Here is a 25511-nt window from a genome sequence, read left to right as displayed (position 1 = left end):
TAGAGCAGCAGGAAATGCCAGATGGTTTATCTCATACAGTTTGTTCCAACAAGGTGGTGAGACACCAGAAAGGACACAGGCTTTGACCACAGGCAAAGATTCTGGTAATTCAGAGAGGAGCTGTTCCTCATGGAGATCAGAAAGTGATTTCTGCTGACCTCTCTCCACCTAACTTAAGCTTGAACTGAGCAGAAGTCAGCTGCTGGGATTTTTATCCCCATACACTCTGCACACTGCCATGTGCATGAAGCTTACCTCCAAGGAGAACGACAACACAACATCTGACTTGGAGAGCTGGTTCTCATTTTCTTCTCCCATGTCAATTATTGAGGTGTTGTGACTACGTTTCAGCTTCTGCAGCTTGAACTCGGAGCCTCCTTTAGACACAGGCATGCTCTCCAAGTTTGCCATCAGGAGATTGACAGACGACTTCAGCTCCTCAATGTACATGTTTTCCATTTCTTTGGACACAAACTTCGGAAACTTGCGCTCCTTGAATTTGGAAACAAAAACAACAGAATGAATTGTGGTGGCAATCAGCAACCACTTGTTGCACTGGGAGAATCCGCCCAGGAGCATCTGCAGAGAAGTTTGCGAGCGGGGAACTCCCACAAACCAGATGACAAATTACAGCTTCCCCTTGTGTAATGAAGAAACATTATTGTTAACTTCCCATAGAATTACTACTTGGTACTTATCCAGCTTTACTTGCATGCACTTGCATTTCATTCATTCATTTTAACTGCAAATGGCCGCCTTCATATATATGTATTCACAATTACAAACACTCCAGGCTAGATCTCAGCTGAACTTTGTGATTGGCAGCAATTTACTAATGACTCAAAGGATGCTGACAGTTAGGGACTTGTTTTCCAGTCTCCCAAATGTGCTGGTTCTTTTTAAAACACTTCGTTACTTTTCTAGGTGTGAGAGGAGACCAAGGAGGCAAAATCAGCAATGCGCGGGCAGGACTTTGTGGTGCCAATTGGAAGAAGGGGTAAAACACCCTTTCCACTACTTGCCAGGGCCCGTGTCACCCTCCAACAAGACAACCTTTCACGGTGAGACCCTCCAGTGCTGCTTGTTGTAAGCAGGACATTTAAACATTAAAACCAAAGGTGACAGTGAGAGCAAAACGTGATGTTCCCCAGCATGTGTTCTCAGCTTTGAACTGCTGCCCATGCTCCAACTCTGTTAGGATCACTGGTCTGAGCCCTACATCTTCTGACAACTCTGCCCATGCCCCGAATCTGCTCGGGCTTTGGACGTCTCTCAGTGGGTTACGAGAGACTGCGCAAGGCAGCATCTGCAGCCAGAGAACTTGAGGCTGATGTGCAAAGTGTCGTAATCGCAATTCATAATATTGTAAAACGCAGTTTGTAAAATGTATGCTGGAAAAGAAAACAAGGTCATGTTTCTTCTGGAAGACTGTCATCAGGCTGCTGAAAAAGTACTCCACCGCACTAGTTTTTGCATCAGTCCTCAATAGCTTACCCATTACAAGCTCACAGCAGCACTCACACCAAGCAGTTAAAATATAGTTTTCTGTTTCCAGTCTCAATCTTGGGAAGCAATTCCCTCATGTAAATTAGACCTGGCTTAAGATAAACTACCCAATCAGTCTGGTTTATTGTTTATGCATTATATAAGTTGCAAGCCATCCCTAGGAAAAAAAATCCAACTGTTTTGTAGATTTTGAGAACTATTGCTGAAGCAATGATGTTCAAACATTATTGCTTTTTCATCCTGCTGCTATCCATCTCTCCAGTGACTGCAATTTTGGCACTGCCCCCACAAACCCCTTCAGAAATGCAGCAAGGACTGAGACATTTCACTGTGTGCCAGCAGCAACTTCTCACAAGCTAAAACCAGGTAGTCTGAAGTGACGCAGAACAGTTTAACTGGGACTGGGTCTGATGATGGAAATGCAGAGATGTAGCTGTGGTCCTGAGTTACCCATCAGATTTGGAGATAGAGCCGGGGGAAGTCTGGAGGCAGACACAATCAAGGGCTGCAGACAACAGCAAGAAAGGATGCTAGTCACCTCCACAGGTATTGGGAGCAGGGAGAGGACCAGAAATGAGGACAAGTCTGGAGACGAGCAGCGTTAAGAGACTGCGAGGCATGACCAGTCCAGCAGGCCGAAGCAGAAAGGGTCCAGCCCCAGATGGACATATGGATCTGGTGTCACCCCAAGGTCTAATTTAGTTGCTCCTACACGTGCTCCTCCTTGCTGTTGAGGCCAGGTGACTGGGTGGGGGGAAAGGCACCACAGGACAGCAGAGCACTTGCTACTGCAGAGAAAAATATACCTCTGCCTTGGTGTCACTAAGCTCTCAGCTGTAATGCTGCTCTCATTTAGCTGCTGGAAAAGTACAACACGCAGAGTGAAAAGCCTGTCCAGATTCAGCTTTAAAGCATCTGCTTGACTTCGAGCGTGATCCTAAAGCTGGCTGGCTCCAAGGCTGGGCTTATGTGCTTCGATGGAGTCAGGCTTGGTGGGGGACTCTGCCCGATGCTGCACTGGTGCTGGGCAGAGCTTCCCAGAGGAGGTAAAAAGACCCAGAGCTGTGCCCTGGTTTCCAGATGCAAGAACTGGTCACTGAGGAAAGCTGGTGTGCATGGTGACTTGCTCAAGGTCACACAACAGGTCAGATGAGGGCTTGCAGAGCTACCAGTTCTGCAACACTGCAATCCCAAGTCCCGTTAGACCACACAGCCTTCATTGCCTCTGAAGTACAAATGTCCTAGCGTGAATTTCTTAATTTATTAACGAGGCATTAATTTGCCCTTAGCACAGAACCTCCAAGAAAGCCACCTCAGGGCTGGTTTCACGAGCAGAGCAGAGTCTCCCTGTGCAGCAAATCTGCATTAAAAGCTGCAAATTGGAGATAAAATTGGAAATTCCAATTTATATCCTTTCATTGAGCTGAATTGTAAACTTGCCCTATGCTACAGGGAAAGTAGCCTTGCCCAGAAAGAAGGATACAGAGAAGGATTCAAAAGGTCATCTGGATGCCTCCAAAAGATGGTATTCATGGGTCTGAAAGAGAAAGGTTTCTCGTAGGCAGGTGGTGGTGGGATCTGACATTCTGGAGAGAAGGCCTGCAGCAGTAACGTGAAGGAGACTAAATATCAGTAGATCTGCCAACTGGATCACAGGTAAGTCCCTTTTACTCTAAACCGCCCTCCAAGCTGCACAGCTGTATTTAGAAGGTTGAATTCTGCATGGGGAAGTGTCAGGTTGTGTTGAGGCCTCCCCCCTGACGTCTCTCGCAGGGCCAGCAGTGACAGGATTTGTTTTCAGCATCCTTGGGGGAGGAATGGAAATGGGAAATTCTCATTTGCAAAAAATAATTCATGAAGCTGCAGCCTCTGTTGGCTGCTACTGAACCATGCATATCGTTGTCCCTCATGCCATAAGGAGAAAATGAAACGACGAAACCAGGCAATCTCATGCTGGCACCCAGTGCCTGGTTACCCATCTCGGAACCGGAGCAGCAGTGCTCTGCACAGGGGCTTACATTTTGTTGCAAATAAAAAATACCGTAGGTTTTCTTGACGATAAAATGGCAACAGGCCAAATACTGAACAAAGGAGCTGCAGTTGGTTTGCTGCTTTCCTGCACCATCGTTTGGCCATGTGGTCCTTGGCCACCTTACTATATTTATCAGTAAAGTGGGGGAAAAACAGAATCTACTTCCCCAAAGATGCAACAGCAGGAGCTGTTTAACAGAAGCGTTACTGAGCAGGAACTGCGCAGGCGCTACCGGCATCCTTGCTAACGCCTGACCATAAATGAACGTGCTCTGCTTTTCGCATTCCGGGATCTCAGTGTGGTCAGGTCTGTGATCAGAGCAAATAGCTCTGATATTACCTTTCTCATAAAACCCCACCATTTGGCACAGCTCAGTGCTGCTGAAAGGCATGTCCCTAGCCTGAGCTACGTCTCTCTGATTAGACCTTTTTCTTTTCCTTCTAGTAATGGTTTCTTGATTATCAAGAACAGCCAGATACATCATTCCCAATGACTTCAGCTCCATTAGGGCTTTATCGGTGGCTCAGAGCATCTGATTAGAGGCAAGGATAAAACCTGGGCCATCCTGATGTCAACAGGATCCAGGGTTTCTCTCCATCTATGGTCCATCAGAGGCCATGTAAATCTGCACTGTGTGAGGGTGTGATTTGCTCCTAAGGAGATGTCTCCTTACAGAAGGGTCTCTGGGGAGTTCAGCCCAGTGCTTAGTTATGAAAACTGTTCTGAGGTCCCGTGTCTGCTGCTACTGATGGCAGTGATGTCAACGTGGCGCAACGCTAGCCTGACTGCTGATGTGCAAACATGCTTGGGACAGCACATCTGAAGTACCTTTACTGGGGCAGCATCTACCTACGGGCAGGGAACGGTGGCTCCCATCAGCCCAGCAAATGACACAAACCCTGTTAGGGCAACTCCTGGCTCCTTTTTACATGCCATCACCCACTCCATTGCCTAGCATGTAAGTTTGACAAAGAAGGTTCAGACATGCACTTGCAGTGGAGCACTTGGGACAATTTCTTCTTCACCACTGAGGATTCATAAGGGATTTTGCAGGAACCTAAACGCTCCCAGCTCATAAAGACATCTCAAGAAATGCACATCACAACAGCTTCATTAGCACTTGTTGTTTGGGTTGTAGTTAAAAACCTGCTATTTTTTAACTGGTGTTTATTGGGTGAAGAAACCTGTGAGGGAAGGACAGGACCTGGGGGCTGCATCAAACTACTTAGGTGCTTCTATATGAAGGGCTTGTTAATACAGAAGACTTTTTTTTTTTTTTACCTTGGCAATTTGCTCTGCCATTTGAAGACGTCCATCTAACTCGCGTCTGATCTGTGCTGCCTGCTCATCTGGGTTGTCCAGCTGTATAAAAACAAAAAGCAAATCAAGGTGGAAAATTAACCAATGCAGTACCTTTGCAAGCAGTTCAGTTCTTCAGGCTGACCATCTGTATTACATTATCAATTAAGTATAGAGCAGAAGGACTGGTGACAGGCTCTGGGACAGAGCCCCCCACAAAGGACGCACACAATGTTCACCACCCGGAGACAGACACAACCAGGGAACTGCGCAGACCCTGTTTTGATGCCTGCCCGGCTGCCTCCTGGGGCTGAGCATCCTCGCCCCGCGGTCTTACACCCACTTTGCCCTGTAAGCCAGTCTGGCAGCAAGCCTTCACAGTGACTACATGAACCTCTCAAAAGCGAGGTGCCCTCCAGAAGGCTATCGCTTCGCTGGTGCTTGAGAAGCCATAGACCCCTGTGCTGGGGCAGGACACACAGCAGCTCCGGATCACCAAACCAAACACCCCTGCCCCTGCTTGCCACCCAGAAAAAGACAGAAGGCAGCTCTGCAGAAATGCACAGCAGTAGCATTTGCTTATTTTCTTTCCTTTTTCCCCCATATGGCTGCATCCCTGTGCTACCACCCAATTGGTGCAATTGTTTTTCTTGTGGCCTTCAAGCAGAAATTTTTTTTTTTTTTCAACACACTGCCCACAACCCTGTGGTTCAGTGTTCAGCGTCTGCCTGCCCCTGAAACATCTTCTGAGGGTAAAATGTTGTTTCTGCCGGTTAAAGCAAGCCATTACAGCACACATGGAAGAGGCACGGTGACTGCTGCAAACAGTTTCCTGTTGGTAGGACTCGAGGCAGATCCGTTATTTTTAGTGGGCATACACAGACATAAATTACAGAACAACAAAAACGCACAAAATCAAACTAGCCCCCAAGAAGTTGATGGCTGCTGTAACGAGTTGGCAATTTTATAGCTGCTTTCCAGACTCTAACCACTCTTTAGTCTCCTCTGGGGTCATTTTGGTCATGGCACAAGGCTAGAAACATGCGGCAGCGGGGTGGTCACAGCACCGCTCCACCCATGAGGCACAAACCCAAGCTCAGCCTGGTGCAAAACCTCATGGTTTTGGTTCACCTCCTCAAGCAAACATGACTTCAGGTGGGATGGCTGGCTCCTCCATCTAAATGCCACCTTCATTTTCAAAGTATCGGCCCCTTCTGGCTACCGGCAAATGCAATTGCCACAAGCTGCCATAGGTCACCGACTGCTACACAAAACTGAGTTTTGTACGCTGGCTTGGTGTTGCCCTAACCACCTCCCTGGGTTTTATTCTCCTCTGGAGACAAACTGCTCGAGAGAAGAAAGGCTCGGCTGGTGCAGTGCGTTTTGGAACATTACAGCTACAGCGACGATGAAAGTTTTGATTCTCAGCCTGACGAACATTGTCCGTTAGTGCTCCCTGGATGGGCTGAAATACGCCGCTTTCCCCCCAGACCCACCGCTTTCCACAGCAGCTTCTCGGCCGCCCGCCTGCGCATCCCGCATCGCCTTTCTCTCGCACGCGCGTAGATCTGCACACGTGCAGGCGTGTACTTGTATACTGCTTCGCCACTGATGATTTTCCAGAGAGCTGACACTTGTAACGGCTGAGATCGAGGGAAGTATATTTTTGATTAGTTTTTGAAAGCCTTTGTTACTGATTTAATTCAAGCAGGAAAACTACAAACTGTCCTGACCATGATCCAAATCCACTGAAGCTTCAGTGATCTCTGCTGTGGCCACCTGGGCTTCAGTCACACCAGCTGCACCACATAACCTGCTGCCTTCATCTTCATATTCCTGATCCCAAAAACAGTACAGAGCCATGGACCACCAACGTCTTTCGGGATCAGCTGCCCCCATTAATTTCTCCATGAGCAAATGCATCACACAACCGACCTCCGCTCAGAGCTGCTTTCTTAAGGGTAGGAACTGTACAGTTCCAGATTTCCCTTTCTGTGCAACTCGGAAAAAAGGGGCATTATCTGAATTCCATCCAAGATACAGTAATTGAGGTTAATCACATGCTACCCAAAATAACTCACGTGCTAAATTTGGAAACCAAGGATGCTGCTGTGGAGGAGCGCTGTTTTTGCAGTATGATAATGAGCCAGCAAACTGCCTCACACTCCCTGCACTATCTTGATTTTGCAGATGTTTTCCAGCGATGCTACAGGTGTCAAAAACCATGTCAAGGAAGGATCTGACTGCAGAAGACTATTTTTCTTAGGAGGCAACAAGCACCCTCAGCAGTCTCCTTGGTCATGGTCGAGTGGGTGAGGTGCTCCTTTTCAGGGCTATATGCTGCTGTGCTTCCCAAGGTTAATTAGTGATGCCAAGCCAGGTAACATGGTATTTAAAGGAAACGAAAAAATCTTCCCAGGCTGTATTTTCAAAGATTCTGCATGATAGCTCCATGGCAAAACCTGATCTTTGGGAAAGCAATCACTGAAAACAGAACATTTTCTTGTTATCTACAGAAGGGCACTAATGAGGCAGCCCCTGCCCGCAGCCCCTGCCCAGCCTCCTGGCACGTTCAAGTAGACCTCTCGTGACCAAGAGTAGCAGGGCCAGCAGCTCAGCCACTTACTGCTCCTGAGCCTGGGAAGGGCTCCTGCTGCCATCAAAGCAAGACGAGTACCTTTTACACAGTCATAACACTATATAGAGCCATTAAGAGAGTAATCTGGTGCCCATAAAATATACTTTGCTTGTGAAATAAGGCAAGGGGAAATGTAAGGCATGCTATCTAAGCAAGACCAAATGTCCAAGTAAGGCAACACAGACCCTAATATCATTAAAACTCAATTTTTTAACTAGAGAATCAGCTATTTATTTTCAGCCGTATGCATGCCCACTTTATATTCCAATACTTGACAGCCAAATATATAAATGATTTACAAAGTCAAGAAGAAACTGAATTAGTTTCGTTCTGCATTATGACTATGTTATGGGTGTGCTATGAATAAAGCAAAGTTATAAATCATAAGGTTGCCCCAGTCAATTAAATGTGAAAAGTATTATAAATTTCAATATATATAAAATTTGGCATATGCACTGGGCTTTTATTCAGCAGCATGCCACAAATATATGACGTACATAATTTGCAATTCTGAACTGATCATTACCCAACTGCCTGCTGGTAAATTAGATGTTTTCATACATCTACCCGCATATGACATTAGTCTGCTTGCCCTGCAGAGTTTATCTACATTGGTGTAACAGTCGCTAAAGTAAAACAATAAAATAAAAATAAAATAACGTAGATCAGATTCTGAGTGGGCCCCAAAATTTTCCAGCATCACAGCCAGCCCGCCGCTGAAGGTATTGCAGGCATGTGCCTACTTTAGCCACAGGTGCCATTCAACTGCAGGAAAAAGATCTTACAAAAGACAGGTTTTTTTACATATAAGCTGCTCATAAGGGATAATTTTTAATGGGCAGTACTAAATGAAAGAGGTTTAAATGTTCATTGTACAATTTTGATAGTTTTAATCACCGGTAAAAACCAGCCACCTGCCTGCAGAAGAATCCTTTTGCTTCCACAAGCCTGAAACAAATTAACTGCGAGACTTTTCCTCATGTTATCCCAGGGGGATGGAAGGTAATGTCTCTACACCCTTGAAAGGCAGAGGAAGAGGCAAACCAACCAACCGAATTAAGTCATAAGACCTGCAGTAAGACACATAAGCACCCACCAGATCCACACCTAAACTGGTCGTGTGTCGGACACCTCCTGGGTATCACCCAGCCTAAGCCTTGCAGTTTTTAAAGCGAGGAGCCCAGGCTCACCTTTTGGAGTCAAAGCATTAGATATTTAATGCTCCAGGTTCAGTTTCTCACAGCTTAAAGCCAAACCATGACGACCGCAGCCCTGGCTCCAAACGTCATGCTGGGGCAGTGCAGGCTGCCCTCCTCTTCCCTTCTTCGTGATGCCCAAAGCCGTTTTGCTCAGTTTCAATCCTCAGACAAACCTGCCAGGTCGGGGACTGAGCAGGGCACGGCCCTCATGTCGTCGGCCGCAGCGAGAGGGCTGCAGCCAGGGCTAACCCACCCAGCCTGGGGACGATGCCGGCGGCACAAGTGACGTGCCGCACGCAGAACTCAGCTGGTCGGTAAGAGAGGAGTGGATCCAGCCATGCCACCAAACGCGTGTTGATGGGGCACGCTTCCGACAGACACAGGCGAGTTAAACATGGTGTGGGATTCATACCCACGTTCTGAGCTCAGCGCTGTTGGAAATAACGTTGTTGTAAGACACGAGGGTTTATAATGAAATAACATCGTTGCCAGCTACGAGGATTTATAATGACAGGATGCAACGTACAGATACAACCTTCAGCGATCAGCCTGGCATTTACACCACGCGCGGCGGATGTGACAGGTATTGTCAGTATAATTGCCATCAGCGCCAGCCGGAAGGCGCTGGGACCATGTAACATCCCTCCCTGCCAGTCATTGCTAATGCCGGTCCCCGGTTCCCAGCCAGGGCAGCGAGCGTCACGACATCCCCGTTCCTGAAGCATAACGGGGGCCTCTCTGAAGGTATCTCCGCTCCCTTTGAGAAAGGTTATGAGACGGTGGTGAATCCAGCCGTCCTCCCCTGTGCCACACACTCCTGCAGAGGACAAGCCATTTGCAATGAGGTTCTGGAAAACCACATTTTAAATGCTCTGGCAATGCAAATGCTGAGCTGCAGCAACCTGCTTTGTGCTGCACTAGGAATGGAAACAAACCTGGGTCTTCACCTGCTGGAAATGAAGTATTTAGTCCAGGTATCCATGAAATCCGCAGCCACCGCCTGTGCCAGTTTTCCCCTGCGGCAGCATCAACACCCGGGGACGGGCGATCCCCGCTGCAGAGCCAAAGGCAGACGCAGACGAGCTGCTAGCGAGCAGGGACTGCCTTGGCTGGGGGCACTGTCAGCGGTCTCTGACATTTATTTTCTCCGTCCCTGTGTCCAGCATGCCACCATGCAGCTGAGGGGGCTGAAAACCCCACTTTGTGAATTATTTTCCCTGGGTAGAAGACTAAGACAAAAGCCATGACCCACTCATGTCCTTCCCAAGCCTGGCTTAAGTGCTCCCAAAATAATTAACACAGCCACATACCTGTGTCACTGGGTCATGTATGGTTCTAGGTGCCAAAAGCCTCAAAGAGAAACTTTCAAGGCGCTCATCCTCTGACACGCTGGGAGCTCTGTAGCTCAGCAAATGGTTGATTAAGTATTTCAAAGCAAACATGCTGCATGTGAAGGCTGAACAAGATCACAATATGAGTGACGATTTTGCAGCTTTGATGTAGGGCTTTAGGAGAGATCCTTGTCTCATGAAAGGTGGTTTTGCTTTGTGATGCACAATGAGAGAAAATACTGAAAAATTCATGAGCCCCCATCAATTAATAATTAATCTATCAATCCAGGCGTACTCACAACTCATGGCATCTGGCACCATGTTGTGCTCCACCTGAAAGAAGCACGTGGCCCCCAGAGTGACTCATTGCATGGAAGCCCTTGGTTTCTTATTAGAAAACCAGTGCTCTGGGAGATAAAGTGATGTGAGACAGGACAGAGTGGCACCATGAACTGCACACGGCTTCCTGAGACACGCTCTGTGCTGCCATCATGGATTGATCTGCAGCATCCTTTTCCCACTAACAGTAAATATTCTCCTCTACGAGCCGCAAAGGGCAGAGCGAGGGAGGCAGCCCGGCGCTGGAGGCCCCAGCCTCTGCCCACGTCTCTGAAGCAGAAAGTGGAGGAGGATCTGAACACTCTCTCCTGCGCCCACGGGCGGAATGCTGACCTCCCTTTTCAGCAACGCTAACAAAGCCAAGCTGCCTCGGTAGCATTAAGTCACTAATGCCCTGGGGAATGTGCTGACCCCCTGTGCAGCAAACCACAACCCAAGGACCACCGGCTGCCTTGGGATCTGGAGTGGAAGTGAGGAAGAGGAAGCAAGGACGGCTTCCCCATGTTATGCACCTCCCCGTGCCGCAAAACCAGTAGCCTCAGCACAGCCCAGCTGTAGATTCAGCAACCGTCCCTCGTGTGGTTCAAGAGAGGGTTTTGGCAGAGCTAGAGGGAACGGGCAGGAGACTCCACCAGCTCTCTGCACTGCAACAGCGTGCCATCCCCACGCAGCCCAGGAGGACCGCTCTGCCGGTGCCCGGCACAGCAAGGGTGCCTACCTCTCCTCTGGCCAGTCCGGCTTCCTCAGATCAGTCTTTCAGGCTCAGAGCCATACAGAATATTTCTAGTGCAATGTAAATTCCCTTTAATTCAGGGAATTAAATCTGCACCGCCAACTTTGCCAAACTTTTCTTTTTCCCAGCTCCTCACACAGCCCCAGGGCTCCAGCAGCCCAAAAGGTGGCAAACCCCTTCTCCTAGAGAAAAGCCCACACCATTTTGCTCCTGTGTAGGTAAAATCAGCCCTGCTGCAGGAACTCACTCCCTTCCAACTGCAGCTGCACGCTGCCGGTCGTTTGCTGCAGATGGGTGCCCGCTCCCGTTATCCCAGCGGGCTCCTGGGTTATCTAATGAACCACTGCTGCTGTGGGAGAGCAGTCAGGGGGTCCTGGGGGCATGATTTAAAACACCAGAAAGGACTTGGATAATTCAGTGAGGGCTGACGCTTCCCTCTCTAGGAGAAATCTTATTTCACGGTTCACAAGCTTTAGGGTTGCTCTAGACTCGTCGGTGAAAACACTCCCCGGGCTGTACAGCGGCCCCTCCTCAGCGGAGCACGGAATCTTGTAACACTGCAATAAATCTCTGTGCTTCACCAGCCGCCTGGGCTGCGCAGGCTCTTGCACATCACATCTGCCGGCACATGCTGGGGCTGCTCCTGCTTCACCAGGCGAGGGCAAGAGATCCACCCTTGAGTTAACTCCAGTCTAAACGCTGCTTTGGATAGCTGTTTAGCCCACAGGCTGAGCTATTTCCAACATATTTCAAGGAGCAGTGGTGGCACATGCGGGCAGAGATTTCTCATGCTGGCAGCAGCACCCATGGGTACCCGCCGCTCATCTGCAGAGTGCTGATGAATCGACCGGCACGTGCCAGCGGCACGGCCAGGGCAGCCGGGTGCTCGGCCCAGAACCCATGTGGGAAAGGTGGACGTCCCGCCCTGCCATCTCAGTTACCAACCTGCCTACCACCAAACCTCTGCTCAACTTTGCAAAGCTCTGCTGCGGGGCTGAGGAAAGCTGAGACAAGCAAACCCAGCACACAGCTTTCCAGCAGGTTGTGCAAAGATACCTCCAGGTTTATGAGTAATGAAATTTCTGAGTAAATGAAAAAACAGATTCAGCAAAATGGGGAGGGGAAGAAAAAGTGCTGCCTGCCTCTGCAAATGTTTAGCAAGCTGTTAAAAAAGGGACGGCAGAGCACTTCCATGTGAAAGGCACGTCCTTCCCATCTGTGGCCAGAGAACTTCTGAACCCTGTAAATCCCTCTGCAAGATCATCCGTGCGAGTTGTACGGCAATGAAAGGGCTTAAAAACTAAGCTGTGCAGGGGCTCCGACCTCTGAGTGTGCCTTAATACCCCCTTCTTACGGCATTGCATAAGGATGCTTGAAGGCATGTGGACAGCATGCTCTGAGCTACAGCACCCGAAAGAAACTGGAGCTCTGGCTGGCTGATGCAGCCCGAGGTAGATCACCACATTTAGGTTGCTTCTGCTTCCTTACAGCTTGTCATATGCGTAATTTCACATCAGTTAACGGGAAGAGAATCATCTGAATTTCCTACACATGACAATAAACTACTATTCAGTTCCAAGTAACTTTTACAGCTAGAATTAGCTGCAATTAACTCATCCCAATCATCACAGAAGAAAGATCTACATATCCTCAAATCCTCCTCTTTTGGTTCAAAGCTTAAGGGTAGATACATCAGTCACGTAATTCAAAATGGGCCTTGGCCTTTGGAGCTAAAGTAACTTGCAGGAGGACCTGGTCGCGCCAAGTTGCAGTACATTGACACTCAACAGGATTAAAGATGATGGAATAAGATGTGGGAACATCTCCAACAGTGTCTATGCAACAGACACGGCTGGGGCAAGGCTCTAGCATAGGAACTCACACCACTTTTTAAAAGTTCCCCCCTGTGCTGAAATGTGCTTGGGGCTGAGGTCTCAATTCCTGTTGATTCAAGCAAGAAACTCAGATTTTTCTTGCTCTTTCATCACCATAAAGAGGGATTTTCAACTGGCCTCCATGGCCGTGGCATCTGAAAGCCTTTCACAAACATGAGGAGGCAGCTTCTGATGGGCTTCCCAGAGTTACAGCGTAGTTACACATCTCAAGTCAAAACCTCTACTTGCTGATGCTTGGCAGCGGTGGATATTTGGGGATGAGAAGGTGTCCTGCAAGGAGTGCCACTCCTGCAGGGAGAAGTCCTTTTGAACCGGAGGTGTTGGGTTCCCTGGCTCCACTGCGCAGCCCTCCCCGGGGAGGTCTTTGTGTAGCTGACTCCCCGGCCAAGCAAGCTCCGTTCCCAGCTCTGATGACAGCAAGAGGATCAAGCCTGAGCTTGATAAAGCTCAGATAAAACCAGATACCCTTCGGGGGCTGAGACTAGGTGGTAAAACAGAGACTCAAGTTCCTCTGCTGCAACCAGCACCATGTTTGGTAGGGATGATGGTACAGGTGAATACGTAGATAACAGAAGCTACAGATCATCATGTGAACGATGATCACTTTTATTCATTAAAAATAGCTAAGATAAAATCGAAAGAAAAACCATATTCAGAAAGAAACTTGCCTGCCACAGAGGTATAGCTTGAATTGGACGGGCATTCTCCAAAATAAGTACTTGTGGTATGTCGGTGCATACCTTGGAGGTTGAATTGCAACACTGGTTCTTGCAGCAGCATGGCAACAGATGCTTTTCTGCAGAAGCTCTGAGCAAAGAACTAGCAAAGCAGAGGTTTGGCCATGAAGAGCCAGGCTTTGGTTCCCTTTTATATCAAACAACTAGCTATCAGCAGAAAAGGAGGAGAGGGAACACAGAGGGAACGTTACAGCTCCCACTTTTCCAAGGACTAAGACAGCAAAAATTGCAGTGCTGACCATTACAGTTCAGTTTGGTATTCGTGAAGTTTAGATTATCACAGCCAGACACCTAAAAAGACCATTCTCCTGTACGGATTGATGTGTTTCACACTGGTTTGATGCAGCACACTCTCTTGTGAGGTCAGGGAGAAAGCAGTTCGGAGAATTAGACCTCTAGGTAGCAAATCCTCAGCATGCAAAGAGGTCACTACATGTTCGCAGTAGATGGCCTAAGGGAGCTTGAAGTTGCTGGTCCTACCCATGACTAGGACCACGCTCCTCCAGAAATCTCTGTACAGGTCACCAGTAGACCCCTTCCTACAGCAATGGGAAACTGGAAGGCAACTGCCCTCCATGGCAGACCCAGCTATTTCAGACCCTCCGGCTTGTACCTAACACTCCATTAAATGGTATCACTATATCAAAATCTGGAGCAGAAATATCATCTCTGTAGTCAATACACAACAACAACAGTAGCAATTATTAATGATTAATAAGTAATTATTATTAGGAACTCACACCACTACTATATTATGCTAGGTTACTATATTATGCTAATTAAAAGGTCAATTCCTCGCCTTTCTTCGAACAGTGCCGTGACAGTTGTGCTCTAAGTCATGCAAAGGTTTCAGAGAAGTTTATCTCAGGGGGGAATTTCCTGGTTTTAAACAAAAGCAATACCCGTAACCATACCAATCCTATCTAATTTATCATGGCATTTCAGAAAAGCCACTTCTGTTTTAAAAAATTAGCATTTTACAACATAAAAAAAAAAAAAAAAGGTGAGGAAAGGGATTGGAATCCTAGTTCCACTAACTAGGAACATCCGCTGCTTCTTTTACTGCCTGATCCCCTCCAACAGAACCTATTCTGCCCCTGAAGAACCAGTGACACAAAATGGATGTACAGCACCTCTGAGAAGGGCCAGGCAGAGCCACAAGCTGTTGTGTGGGATTTAACCCCGCACAATACCTTTGTGAGATGCTCTGGCACCTGCATTAAGATCAAGGATGTGAGAAGAATTGAAGTAGACACAGAAAAGCAGCGAGCGGCAAACCTACGACAAAACAAGCACAGGGAGCGGAAATGCAGAAATGCAAAAATGCGATGCGGAGACCAGGGACGAGTGGCGTTCCTCAGGGGTCGGTATTGGGACCAGCGCTGTTCAATGCCTTTGTCAGCGACTTGGACAGTGGGATTCAGCGCACCCTCCGCAAGTTTGCCGACGACACCAAGCTGTGTGGTGCAGTCAACAGGCTGGAGGGAAGGGATGCCACCCAGCGGGACCTTGACAGGCTGGAGGGCTAGGTCCATGAGGACCCCATGAAGTTCAACAACGCCAAGTGCAAGGTCCTGCACATGGGTCAGGACAATCCCAAACCATTCTATGATTCTAAAAGCAGATAGTCCATAAGGTGAGAGGAGGAGGAGTTCAGCACAAGGCACCGTGCAGGGGGAGACCTTAGCAGATGGGGCAAGTCCTGCCATGGGCTATGCCATCCTTCTTACCTTACTGGTGAGGACAGTCAGCATAGCAAGCCAGCTACACAATATGGAAAATGCTGTTATGCGTCTGTATTAAATGTAAGATAAATAATTTATGTGTACAGATACTATAAAAACTACAGAAGATGATGCTTCAGCCTGGAAGTGGCAGCTCCTGCAACGTGAAGGACATCCGCCCTCCCTTTGCACGGCAGCCCGGGGGTGACAGCACCGCTGCTCCCAGACCTACGCTAGCTCTACTCTAACCGCCGCAAACCGTGGCAGTTGTGAAGCTGGGACACAGACTGGGTATTGCACCGTCCCACTACAAACCTGCGTTCGACATATTCCTGGCTGGCCCTCGACCCCGCTCCTATCAGCTGAGCGAGTTGCACCGATGCTCACCGGCTCCGGCCAGCCCTGCTGCAGTCACCCACCCTGCGGCAGCACAGGCATTGCCTGGGGCTGCAGATGCACCCTGAAGGACTGGGCACTGCTCCCTGGGGAGTTACATCCCACCAGCAGTTACCCACCAAGGTCCAGACGGTGCTTTGCGCTCCCCTCCTTTCCTGCCGCTCGAGGTTGCTGCCGCTGAAGGCTGGCACCTCACAGGGTTTGTAAGCACCGATAAATTCGTGTGCGAGGCAAGGCTTGCAGGCAGCGCCGCAGAACAGTCTCGCGGCGGATGCGGCTGGGGACCTGCCCTGGGAGCTGGAGAAGAGGCACTTCCCCACCTCCCTGCCCTGGGGACCCTCGCTCAGCGCATCCATGAATGGAGGAGCCACAGATGAGCCAAGCCAATGCAAAGCTGAGATGTTTAGTCTTTTGCCCTTCACTACACAAACCCTGCAGGAGACCCACCAAGAAAAATACCCGTATCTGCTGGGCATGGACTGCAGCAGCCCTGCCTGGGCAGGGGAGGATGGGTGGTGGGCATCCCCCTATGAGAAGGGGAGGGGCTTTCGGGGTCCTGGGGTTCAAAGTCGCTGAAAATGGTAAAGTTTAAAATTCCGCCTAGGCTAAAAGCCATTGCCCTTCACATCTCATACTGATGTGCAGGGTGGGCTCCAGGAGCAACAATACATACATGCAGTGTCATGAGTGTTGAGTCCTCACTGTGTTATCACGCTGTGGACAACAAACATTTTCTTTTCTTCTTGTCGGGAAGCCAAATGAATCCTAATGGCTTTCCTGACCAAAACATGCAGACAGTACCGGGTACTGACCTCAATTTCTGACACATCAGCTGTAAAAGGTGACAGCCTTTAGGTAAGGGAAGCACCGAGGCTTCAGAGGCTCCTGCCAGACCCGGTGCACAGCAGCAACAACAATTAGTTTTCTCCAGAATGTGTATTGCATGTAATAGAAAATATTAACTCATGTTACAAATATTTATAAAGAGTCAGACATAATTAAGCGATTTGCAATTGAAAATTAACAATCTAAAAATTCAGCCGTGTAGACAGACGGCTTCAAATATGACTGCAGTTAATGTAAGCTGATTTAAATAGAGATAATACAGCAGCAACAGAAAAAGGCAGTCAATCACGTTCCCTGTCATTAACATCCTTCTCCATGTGGAATATCATTATATGGAGCTTTCAAGCTGCTCTGCTGTCCCGACGGGTGCAGGAGAGCCGTTTGCCTGCAGCCCTGCTCTGGCCGGAGCGGAGAGACAGGGTGTCTGTCTGTCCACCACCGCCCGCGGCTGCGCAAGCTGCCCTGCACACCTCAGCCCCAGACAGTGATCACCACGAGATGGCGAATGGAGTCAGCTTGCTATGGAGTATTTTAAAACACTGTCTGCAACCCCACGCAGCTCACTTGGAGGCTTTTTGCAGACACAGTGAGTGACATGGACCCCAAGGTCTTGTGTATGGGGGAACCAAGAAAAGAGTCTGGTGCCACGCTGCACTCACAAAAGCATGGCTAACTTTCCCCTGGTCGCCTTCCAGGCTTTACCTGCTGCCTCTTTTAGAGCTCAGTATGGATGGAGCCTCCAGGCAAAGCCTTTCCATTCCCATAGAGTGGAGAGTCATTTTTCACACTGTTTTACTAATTATTTTTTGCATTTAAAGCCAAGTAAAACACTAGTTGCCCAACACCTTCATCCCAACCCAGGCTGGACTACCTCAGGTTTGGCACATGCCAGGATGCAACACAGCTGGAGAAGAGGGAGAAGCACCCACCACCCACAAACTGCAGAGGGGCACCCTGCCCCAGAAGGGCAGGCAGGGACAGGGCTGGGATGCTGGGGGAGAAGGCAGAGTCCTCCGCAGCAGAGTTTCATGAACAGAAGATGATCGATTTGAGGATGGGACGTGGGCTGGGTGGTGGGTCAGGACTCACTGTAGCTGCAGGGTAACTCTTCCAGACAGGTTCTCTGCAACGAGCACTCTTATCTCCTGCTTTTTGAGGAAATGCGGTTTATTTTGAACTACATTCAGCAAGGCATGACCAATTCCCTTTGAAATTGTTACCAGGGCAGGAGGCTGTTGCCTACAGAGTTAGGGAAAATACACTGGACGCTGAGAGTACGGCAGTATAGTCTCCGCTATTGTTGAGGTCTCTTGTTGCTTTCTGAACTGCAGTGCGTTGCAAACATAAGGTGATAACCTGCTCTCTGATCCCATTTCATCTGTATTCTACCCTCAGTCTTCCCTTTAAGTTTGCACCAAGGGCAACACACTTCATATGCAGAAAGGACATGCAAGAGAGTGCTGAATATGCATCTGGAATCCAGCCATGAGCCTCAGTGCAACTGTGACTGCAGGTCCACAGCATCAGTACCTGCGGTTCTTTTTAGATATTAAGAAAAAACACCAATGAAGAGATTAAAGAGAAAAGCAATGCCTGAAGCATTCTCAAAGGACAAAGATTTTTTTGCATTCTGCTCTGTAACCAGGTCAAAATTGCACTGCTAGAGCCACCCTGTTACTTCAAATGAAGGTACCATCAGATGCTGCTGGCTATAAAACCACAGGAAGACACACGTATGGAATCTGCAGCTGAAATTCTTTCCCTCCATTTCTTATTATTAATCAAGTGGTTTGTTAAAGCAGACCTATGGAAATTAATAGGAGGAAACCAGTGCTCAGGGCACTAATAAAAATAAGATGTCTGCACAACCAGCCGCAGGGTCAGATTGCTCCCTGGCTGCACACCCGTGCAGAAAGGCAGCTCCCCTGCGTCCCTCTCTCCCTCCAGCTGGAGTTATGGGGAAAAACAACAGGAAAAAGCAGCTTCCAAAAGGACTGACAGCCAATGCTCTGAGACATTAAGGAAGGTGGAGGAAAGCGATGGACCTCTTGCTGGGAATTGGCACAGCTGGCAAATGTTCTAATACCTGCCTGTGCTGCTTCGCAGATGCAAGGGAATCAGCTGAGGCTGATGCTGTGACCTTGCATGAAAGCTGAGAGAATTAACTGATCCATTTGGTTTACAGGCTGAGCAAAATTCACAACGGATCCCACTCCCTCAAAAAGCATTCTTTTTCAGTTTTCCTTACCAGATTTTCTGCAATCTAAAAAATCTAAGCTGTTCTGTTTCTAAAATGCTTAGAACCATCTCAAACCCATTCTCTCATTCTTTGGTGGGGGGAGAGGGAGTTAGAGTGGACAGTAAAATATTGCTGAAACAACTCAACCAGTTCCTTGAAAACCTGAAAAACGATTCATTCATCTCAAATCTGCCTACGTTACAAACCACGTGCAGGCTCGCTCCATGGGATGCTTTTGTTGAAAACCGAGATATGTGAGATTGCCTTTTCCGTATTCCATCAGGAGGAAATCAGCAATCCTCTCTCATCTTCTCCGGAGCCATTTTCACACCCGGCTGAACACCTCCCAGCTGTGCCAGATGTGCAGGTAAAACGAATGGACCTGGCAAGAAAGCAGCCAGCTCTGCGAGATGCTGCCTCATGTGAGCAGGAGACCAGCTGAGGAGGGAACGAGTGCCTAAGCGTGGGGAGAGGAAAACGGGCAAAGCAGAAAATCCTTCTCTTTATTTATTCTTCCTCTCCAGCTAAGCCCGTTCGCCTGGCAGGCGAGAACAACTGCTGGCGCTGAGGCAGAGGCGGCAGCGGCGATGCCCGCTTGCAGTCCTGCTCGCAGGGCGCCCGGCCGCGCCAGCACACCTCCCCGTGCTCCCTGCCACCGCTAGCAGGACAAACAGAAACCCGGCACAAACCTGCCGCCGCTCTTTGTGAACCACCTTCTTCGCGAGTGCCCTCCAGGAGCGGCGCAGGCGACACCTCGTGCAATAGCTGGTTTGCAAGGCTGGCGCTGAGGGGAAGGCAATCGCCTCCCGTCCCCACCCCGATCATCATGCAGAGTTATTCAGGTTTATGTTGCTGGCAGCTTTCTTAACTGTACAACCACATTTGCTAAAAATATTTGCCATTTGGACTAGATTTCATGTTTAAAAATGTATAACAAATAATTACTTGCACAGCACAAACCTTAGAGCTTCTGCTTCCGAGCAGATGGGAATTTGTAACAAACTTCCTCTGGCAAAGCAGCGTCCCCTCATCTGCCACCCCCTCACCTGCACTGCCAGGCAGCACCGAGCGCTCCGTGCGTCCCCGTCCTGCATCCTGACCCGGGTATTTCCATAAGGCTTCTGGCTGCGGGCGACCAGGGAGCAGCTCCAATCCGTCTGGCTGCAGGGCTTCTTTTCAGAACCCACCGCAACTTTGCTGCCAACTAAAATGAAATAACCAGCTCGGGCAGAGTTCAGTTAAATGACTGAACTATTTTGATTCTATATTCAGCAATAATGCTGATACTTTCACGGTGTCCAAAACCTGCCCAGCCATGAGGCTGATGGGCTCCCAGTCCAAAATGAACTATTAGCCCCTTCCCGTGCAATCTCCTGTACACACGTAGTAAAAATCAGCCTACAGTTGCTATGTTAAGGCCGTACCTTCCATTCAAACTCGAGCTTATCTGATAGAAAAATATCCACTGTATCCTTTGTTGTGACAAAGGCTGTCACCACCTTTGCCCAGTTCTCCCAGCCCTGACTATCAGAAGCGCAGCCGACAGCGTCCGCTTTGATCCCGCAGTTTTACTGTACTTGTACACCCACGGTTAAAGATTGCTCTAATACATTTGCAAACAGATCAAATTACTTGGGACCATTTCCCAGGTAAGCCACACTGTTAGTCCTTCCTTATCCTTCCACATGACTCCCAAGACCTTTCCAACACATTTTTACAGCTTTGTTACACTATCTGGAAATAGCAGAGGTCTTTCTGCTGCCCTATAGAAGGATAATGGTATCCCCCAATGATTCCCGAGGCTCCTCTGCTTATCTGCCAAGACCTGAGTAGCCACTGTAGCTACAGCATTGTCCATGAGTTCAGACTCATTCATGCACAATTGCCCTCACAGTATTTTTTCACAGGCTGCTCTGAAAGTCAAACCATCTGCAGTCTGTTCAGCATCCCACAGGGTGGCTAGTCCCCGACTTACACTCACCAGATCCCAAAACATCCTCCTCACCCCTCATCCCTTCTTCAGCACTCTTCCCCTTCACTCTGTCTTTGGAGATACATGCTCTTCCTCTGTGTTGTTCAGTCCTACAGTCTTCATTTCACCTTTGGCCCTGCCTTCCTCATGGCTCCGTGCACAGATTTCAAAGCCTGGCTCTTCTTTCATGCTTTCCTGCAAGAGCCAAACCTTCACGCTGCTGTGGCTGCATCCTGTACTCCTCCCTTACCCCCCCCACCCCGAGATCCCTCAGCTGATGCCCCCAAGGCATCAATCATACACAAGCACTTCAAAAACCCTTCGCAACTCAGTCACCACCTTCCCTGGCACCTTGTTACCTTACTGCAAGTCTGACTCTTGCTTTAACATTATTTATGACAGCTTGTACTTCCTCCTCCCTTGCTTTCCCTGTAAGTCCTCTCCAGAGTCTCTTCTGAAGCAGAAAAAAAAAAGGGGGGTGGGGGATAAAGAAAGGAGCTGATCTTCCTCTAAAGTTTGACAAAAGTTATCTTGGCGGTTACAGGCTTGCATCCTGAGAAAAGCAGGGGTAGCACAGTTGTTTCAGATGCTGTAAAACAGAGTAGGCAAACTGCCGTAGCAAAGCAGGACCGGCCCCATCTCCAGTTCAACTGCCTCCGCACCTCCTCGCCAGGAGAGGCAGCTTGGGGAGGTTTCACACCAAGACATCCCAGGGCAGCTGGAAAAGCTCTCACACAGATGACTACCGTCAGACCAGAGGGATGGTTTTTGCTCCATCTTAAGGCAGGAATCATTACAGCCTGAAGACAGCTCTCCAGCAGACAGCTAGTGTCATTTTTGAAAGGCAATGTTCCCATTTCATGCTGAACTTTGTTTTGCTTGGTGAATTTTTCTGAGCCCAGCCCTTGCTGTTATCTGCTGTTAGCTGTGGTACCAGCACTGCTCCTCCCTTCTGCGGGGATCGTGCTGGGGATGGGCCATTTCACGTCCAACAGAATTTGTCCCTATGATTTCCAGTTACATCTGATTTAATGCTATCAATGGGCATTTACTCCTTTTCCAGCAGAACTTTATTTGACCCATTTTTCTTTTCCTCTGCCCACCAGCAGCCCTCACTAGCAGCCTGACATCCCCCCCACAGCAGCCTCCACGCAGAAGGAATTTTGTTATTAACGGTTCTTACGAACTTTCCATCTTTGAAGAGTGATTTACTTTTGATCGATGTCTGGCATCCAGTAATTTCACGCAACAGTGGAGAGAGATTCCCTCCTGCTGTGTCGTGCGGGTATGGCACTAAGCTTTAGGGAGACAGACGTGCTTGCTCTCCTGCCCCTGCACCCTGGGCTGCCCTTCCCTAAATCATCTGGTGCATCTGTCGCTACCCTGACTGCAGACAAGACAGAATCTGAGGCAATGAGACACCAACTCTCCCAGAAATCAGGGTGAGTTACTGACTTGCGGTGGTTCCCAGGGTGCTTCATGTGACAGCGGTAACCACTGATCTGGCCCAAACAAAATGTATTTTGTTGTCATCTGGAAAATCATCCTTATTTCTAAGCAGACCAGGCTTTCTCAAGATCACTAATGACAGTACTCAGATTGGGCCCATACCCTGAGGTTACAGCACCAGCATTTCTGCCTGTATATTTGGGATGGAAACAGATTTTTTTGTTGTTGTTCGGATGAAACTGCAACTGGCATTACAATAGGAAAATTTAACGATCCCAATTATCTCCTTGAATGTATCTTTGGCTGTTTTCATCCACAGAAATAAAACTTCTGCTGGCTGCTCCTCAGCTGTTTTGCAATCACCGTACATAACGGCGGAACAGATTGACCAAGAAATGACCCTGAACAATTGCCTACGTTAAGCGGTAATAAAGAAGATCAGGAGTTACCTGGCTGGCAAAAGCGATGCCCGGGGAAGGAGCAGAGTCACCTCCCGCCATCAGCCAGGTGGTGCTGGCGCAGAACAGCAGCACATCAATTAGCCAAACATCTCGCTTTGCTCAGGACCATGCTGTCAGCGGAGACTTCCCAGAGGAAAGCTGTTGTACCAACCTTGAAGAAACCACGCAGTCTTCATCACGAGTACTGCAGATCTTCATGGGAAACGCAGAGTTTGAAGCAGACCCTTTCCCAAAAACCGCTGCTGCATACTCATGAGCGGTCACGGTCATTTTTATTACAGATCTTTGATAGCATATAAACCAGTATTTAGAGTGCATTGCTCTACTATTAATCTGACCTGTATTGTCCTCTCTAACTCTGTTCCCCTCAAGCAGATCCAAACTGTGCTGCTCTGGTTTGACCTGACAGTCGCTCCCCTCCACAAAGTTATTTTGGAATCATCTCGACAGTGGCAGCCACAGCTCCTTCAGCTAATTTACCCTCAGTTGCTACTTAACCATCCGAGCGCAACTGTTCCCAGCCAAAATCCACTGGTAGGGAAAAAAAGGCCAAGCAAAGAGAAAATCCAGAAGCAAAAAGGTGAATGAAGAACTGAGTGAGAAGGTGAGTAAAAATGGCTATTTGATATTTTACATTTTTGAGAATTTGGATATGCACGGGGAGAGAAGGTAGGGAATGAGACTCTTAAAGGAGACAGCAGGTACAGTGATGAGGAACTGTTGCTGATATTACACCCTGCATCAGAAATAAAGAGCACTGGGTTTTAACGTGATTTTAAAACACAAAATGCTGTGTTTGGCAAATAACATTCTTGTCAAATGTAACAGGCCTCACCTGATTTAATAAAATTATCATGTCAGTAGTTTCTCCGTGAAACTACATCTCTGTTTTGCAGCTATTTTATCAGTCCTGGTCTTGGTTCTGCATGCGGGCATCCTGGTAATGGCAGCTGAACACATGCCTGCAGCTCATTTCACCAATGTTGCACAACACGAGCTCGCCAGCAAACTGGCAGAAATATCAGCAGGATAAATGACTGCTGTCGAGAACAAATAAGAGACTATTTAATTACTCTACTATTAGAATTTTATAATTTAAATCACCCAAGAGACTTTCTCGCTGTGGTCTCTGGACTTGGCTAGGTCACAAAAGAAGCTAGTCAAGTTTAGCAAAACCCTCCACATGAGCCAACAGCTCATGCCTCTCAACCTGGGAACAAGGAAACCCTTCACTGATGCTCCTTCCGCTAAGGAATAGCCAAGGAGTAAAGCCTTACGCTCAATGCCTCCTGCCAGCATCCTCCTGCAATCTGTGTTACCCACCAAGATCTCCTAGCTTTGTTGGTGACATGGTATTTCGCTTTCTGTGTCCTATGTTTTACCTTTTGGTGGTGATAGCTGGAGCAAAATACCCTCAGTATAGATCTTGACCAATTTCCCTTCCTGTGGACTAACGACACTGGAGACCTGCAATATTGCTGCTGTTCCCAGTATAGCTGTAAACACAGGTGGTAGTCAGTCAAGATGCAGAAATGAGCATCGGGCATGTCCCCACACCCATGAGAATGAGTAGGTACTTTTAACCAAAACTCAGCAGGGCATTGGGCAACGTCTGTGTGCGCTTCACTGTGGTCACTGTGCTTGCTTCCTCCTCAGCACCTTTTTTCATAGCAGACTTCACTCCCCTGGCAGCATGCTCAGAGGACAGCAAAATTATGCAGCTGCACTTTGTTCTCCTTTGTTGTGGGAAATGCCTGTAATTTCAGCCGGCCACTCGTCTGTACGCTCTAAGGAAGGCTTAAGGCTCCAGCATGAGCACACAAGCACACAGCTCGGCTCCACCTGTGCCCCAGAACCCGGTCATGGTCCAGGAGCCCAGTGACACAGGAGCACCACGGGGTTCAGACTCCAACCTCCATCCCACACTGTGCTCTCCTGGGCCACCAGCACTTGGGGCTCACACATAGCCACGCTGGGAAATTCTGCTCGCTTCCCTGCCATAGCTATCGATGTGTAACATCAACAGCCTCCAACTCAACAGCATCTACAGCACAACACGTGCCCCTAAAGTCTGACTTCAAGCTGGCTGCTCAAGAGGTTTACGCCTCTCTCCCTTGCCTTCTAAGTCTTCCCACATTACATGGGGAACTTCAGCTCAATATTGCCTTTAATCTCAAAATACTCTTTGGAAGGAATGGCCGTTACACCATCATACTCTTTGTTAAATGGGGAGATGCAATCATTTTCTCTCTTTTGTTACAATGACGTTTCTACAAAGACTTCCCAGTGAATGACAAAGAATATTGTGCTATCACCTCCCCATGTTCTTAGTCTCTTCTATTTCAAAGACAAAAGAACTGGACCAAAGGCTCCAACACATTAAAAACACATGCACAGACCACTCCTGCTAGGAAACATCACTGCCACCCCGCATTATACAGCAAAGTCTGTGCAATGGAGGCCAGCATGGTTTTTATATGACTTTAAGATATTATAGCTGCCTTTTAAATACATAAGAAGCTGTATTCGAGGCTGTCTTGCATCTAATTCCCTACTGAACTTGCACTCCAATTTCTCACAAAACACGAGTAGAATCAGATGTTCCAGAAACAAACATAGTGTATTAAAGATGAAAACTCAACACTGAAATAGAGGTAAGGAACAGCGCTTGCATAAGTTTCATTCCCTGTAGTTTGGGATATTGAGACTGAGCCT

General features: G+C 48.3%; 1 protein-coding gene across 1 annotated transcript in view; it reads right to left on the bottom strand.

The window, feature by feature from the left end:
* The window catches only part of LOC104627154 (calcium-dependent secretion activator 1), a gene marked incomplete at both ends in the record, with an annotated part of 77765 nt that overhangs the window by 36287 nt on the left and 15967 nt on the right, over nt 1-25511 (bottom strand). The window contains 2 exons of the mRNA XM_010295270.1: nt 256-492; nt 4820-4900. Coding sequence (XP_010293572.1) covers nt 256-492; nt 4820-4900 — 318 coding nt within the window. The remainder of the gene's footprint in view (nt 1-255; nt 493-4819; nt 4901-25511) is intronic.

This window comes from Phaethon lepturus, unplaced genomic scaffold (assembly GCF_000687285.1).
Source record: "Phaethon lepturus isolate BGI_N335 unplaced genomic scaffold, ASM68728v1 scaffold17869, whole genome shotgun sequence".
In the NCBI taxonomy this organism is placed as follows: Eukaryota; Metazoa; Chordata; class Aves; order Phaethontiformes; family Phaethontidae; genus Phaethon; species Phaethon lepturus.
This window is presented reverse-complemented; position numbering and strand designations above follow the sequence as displayed.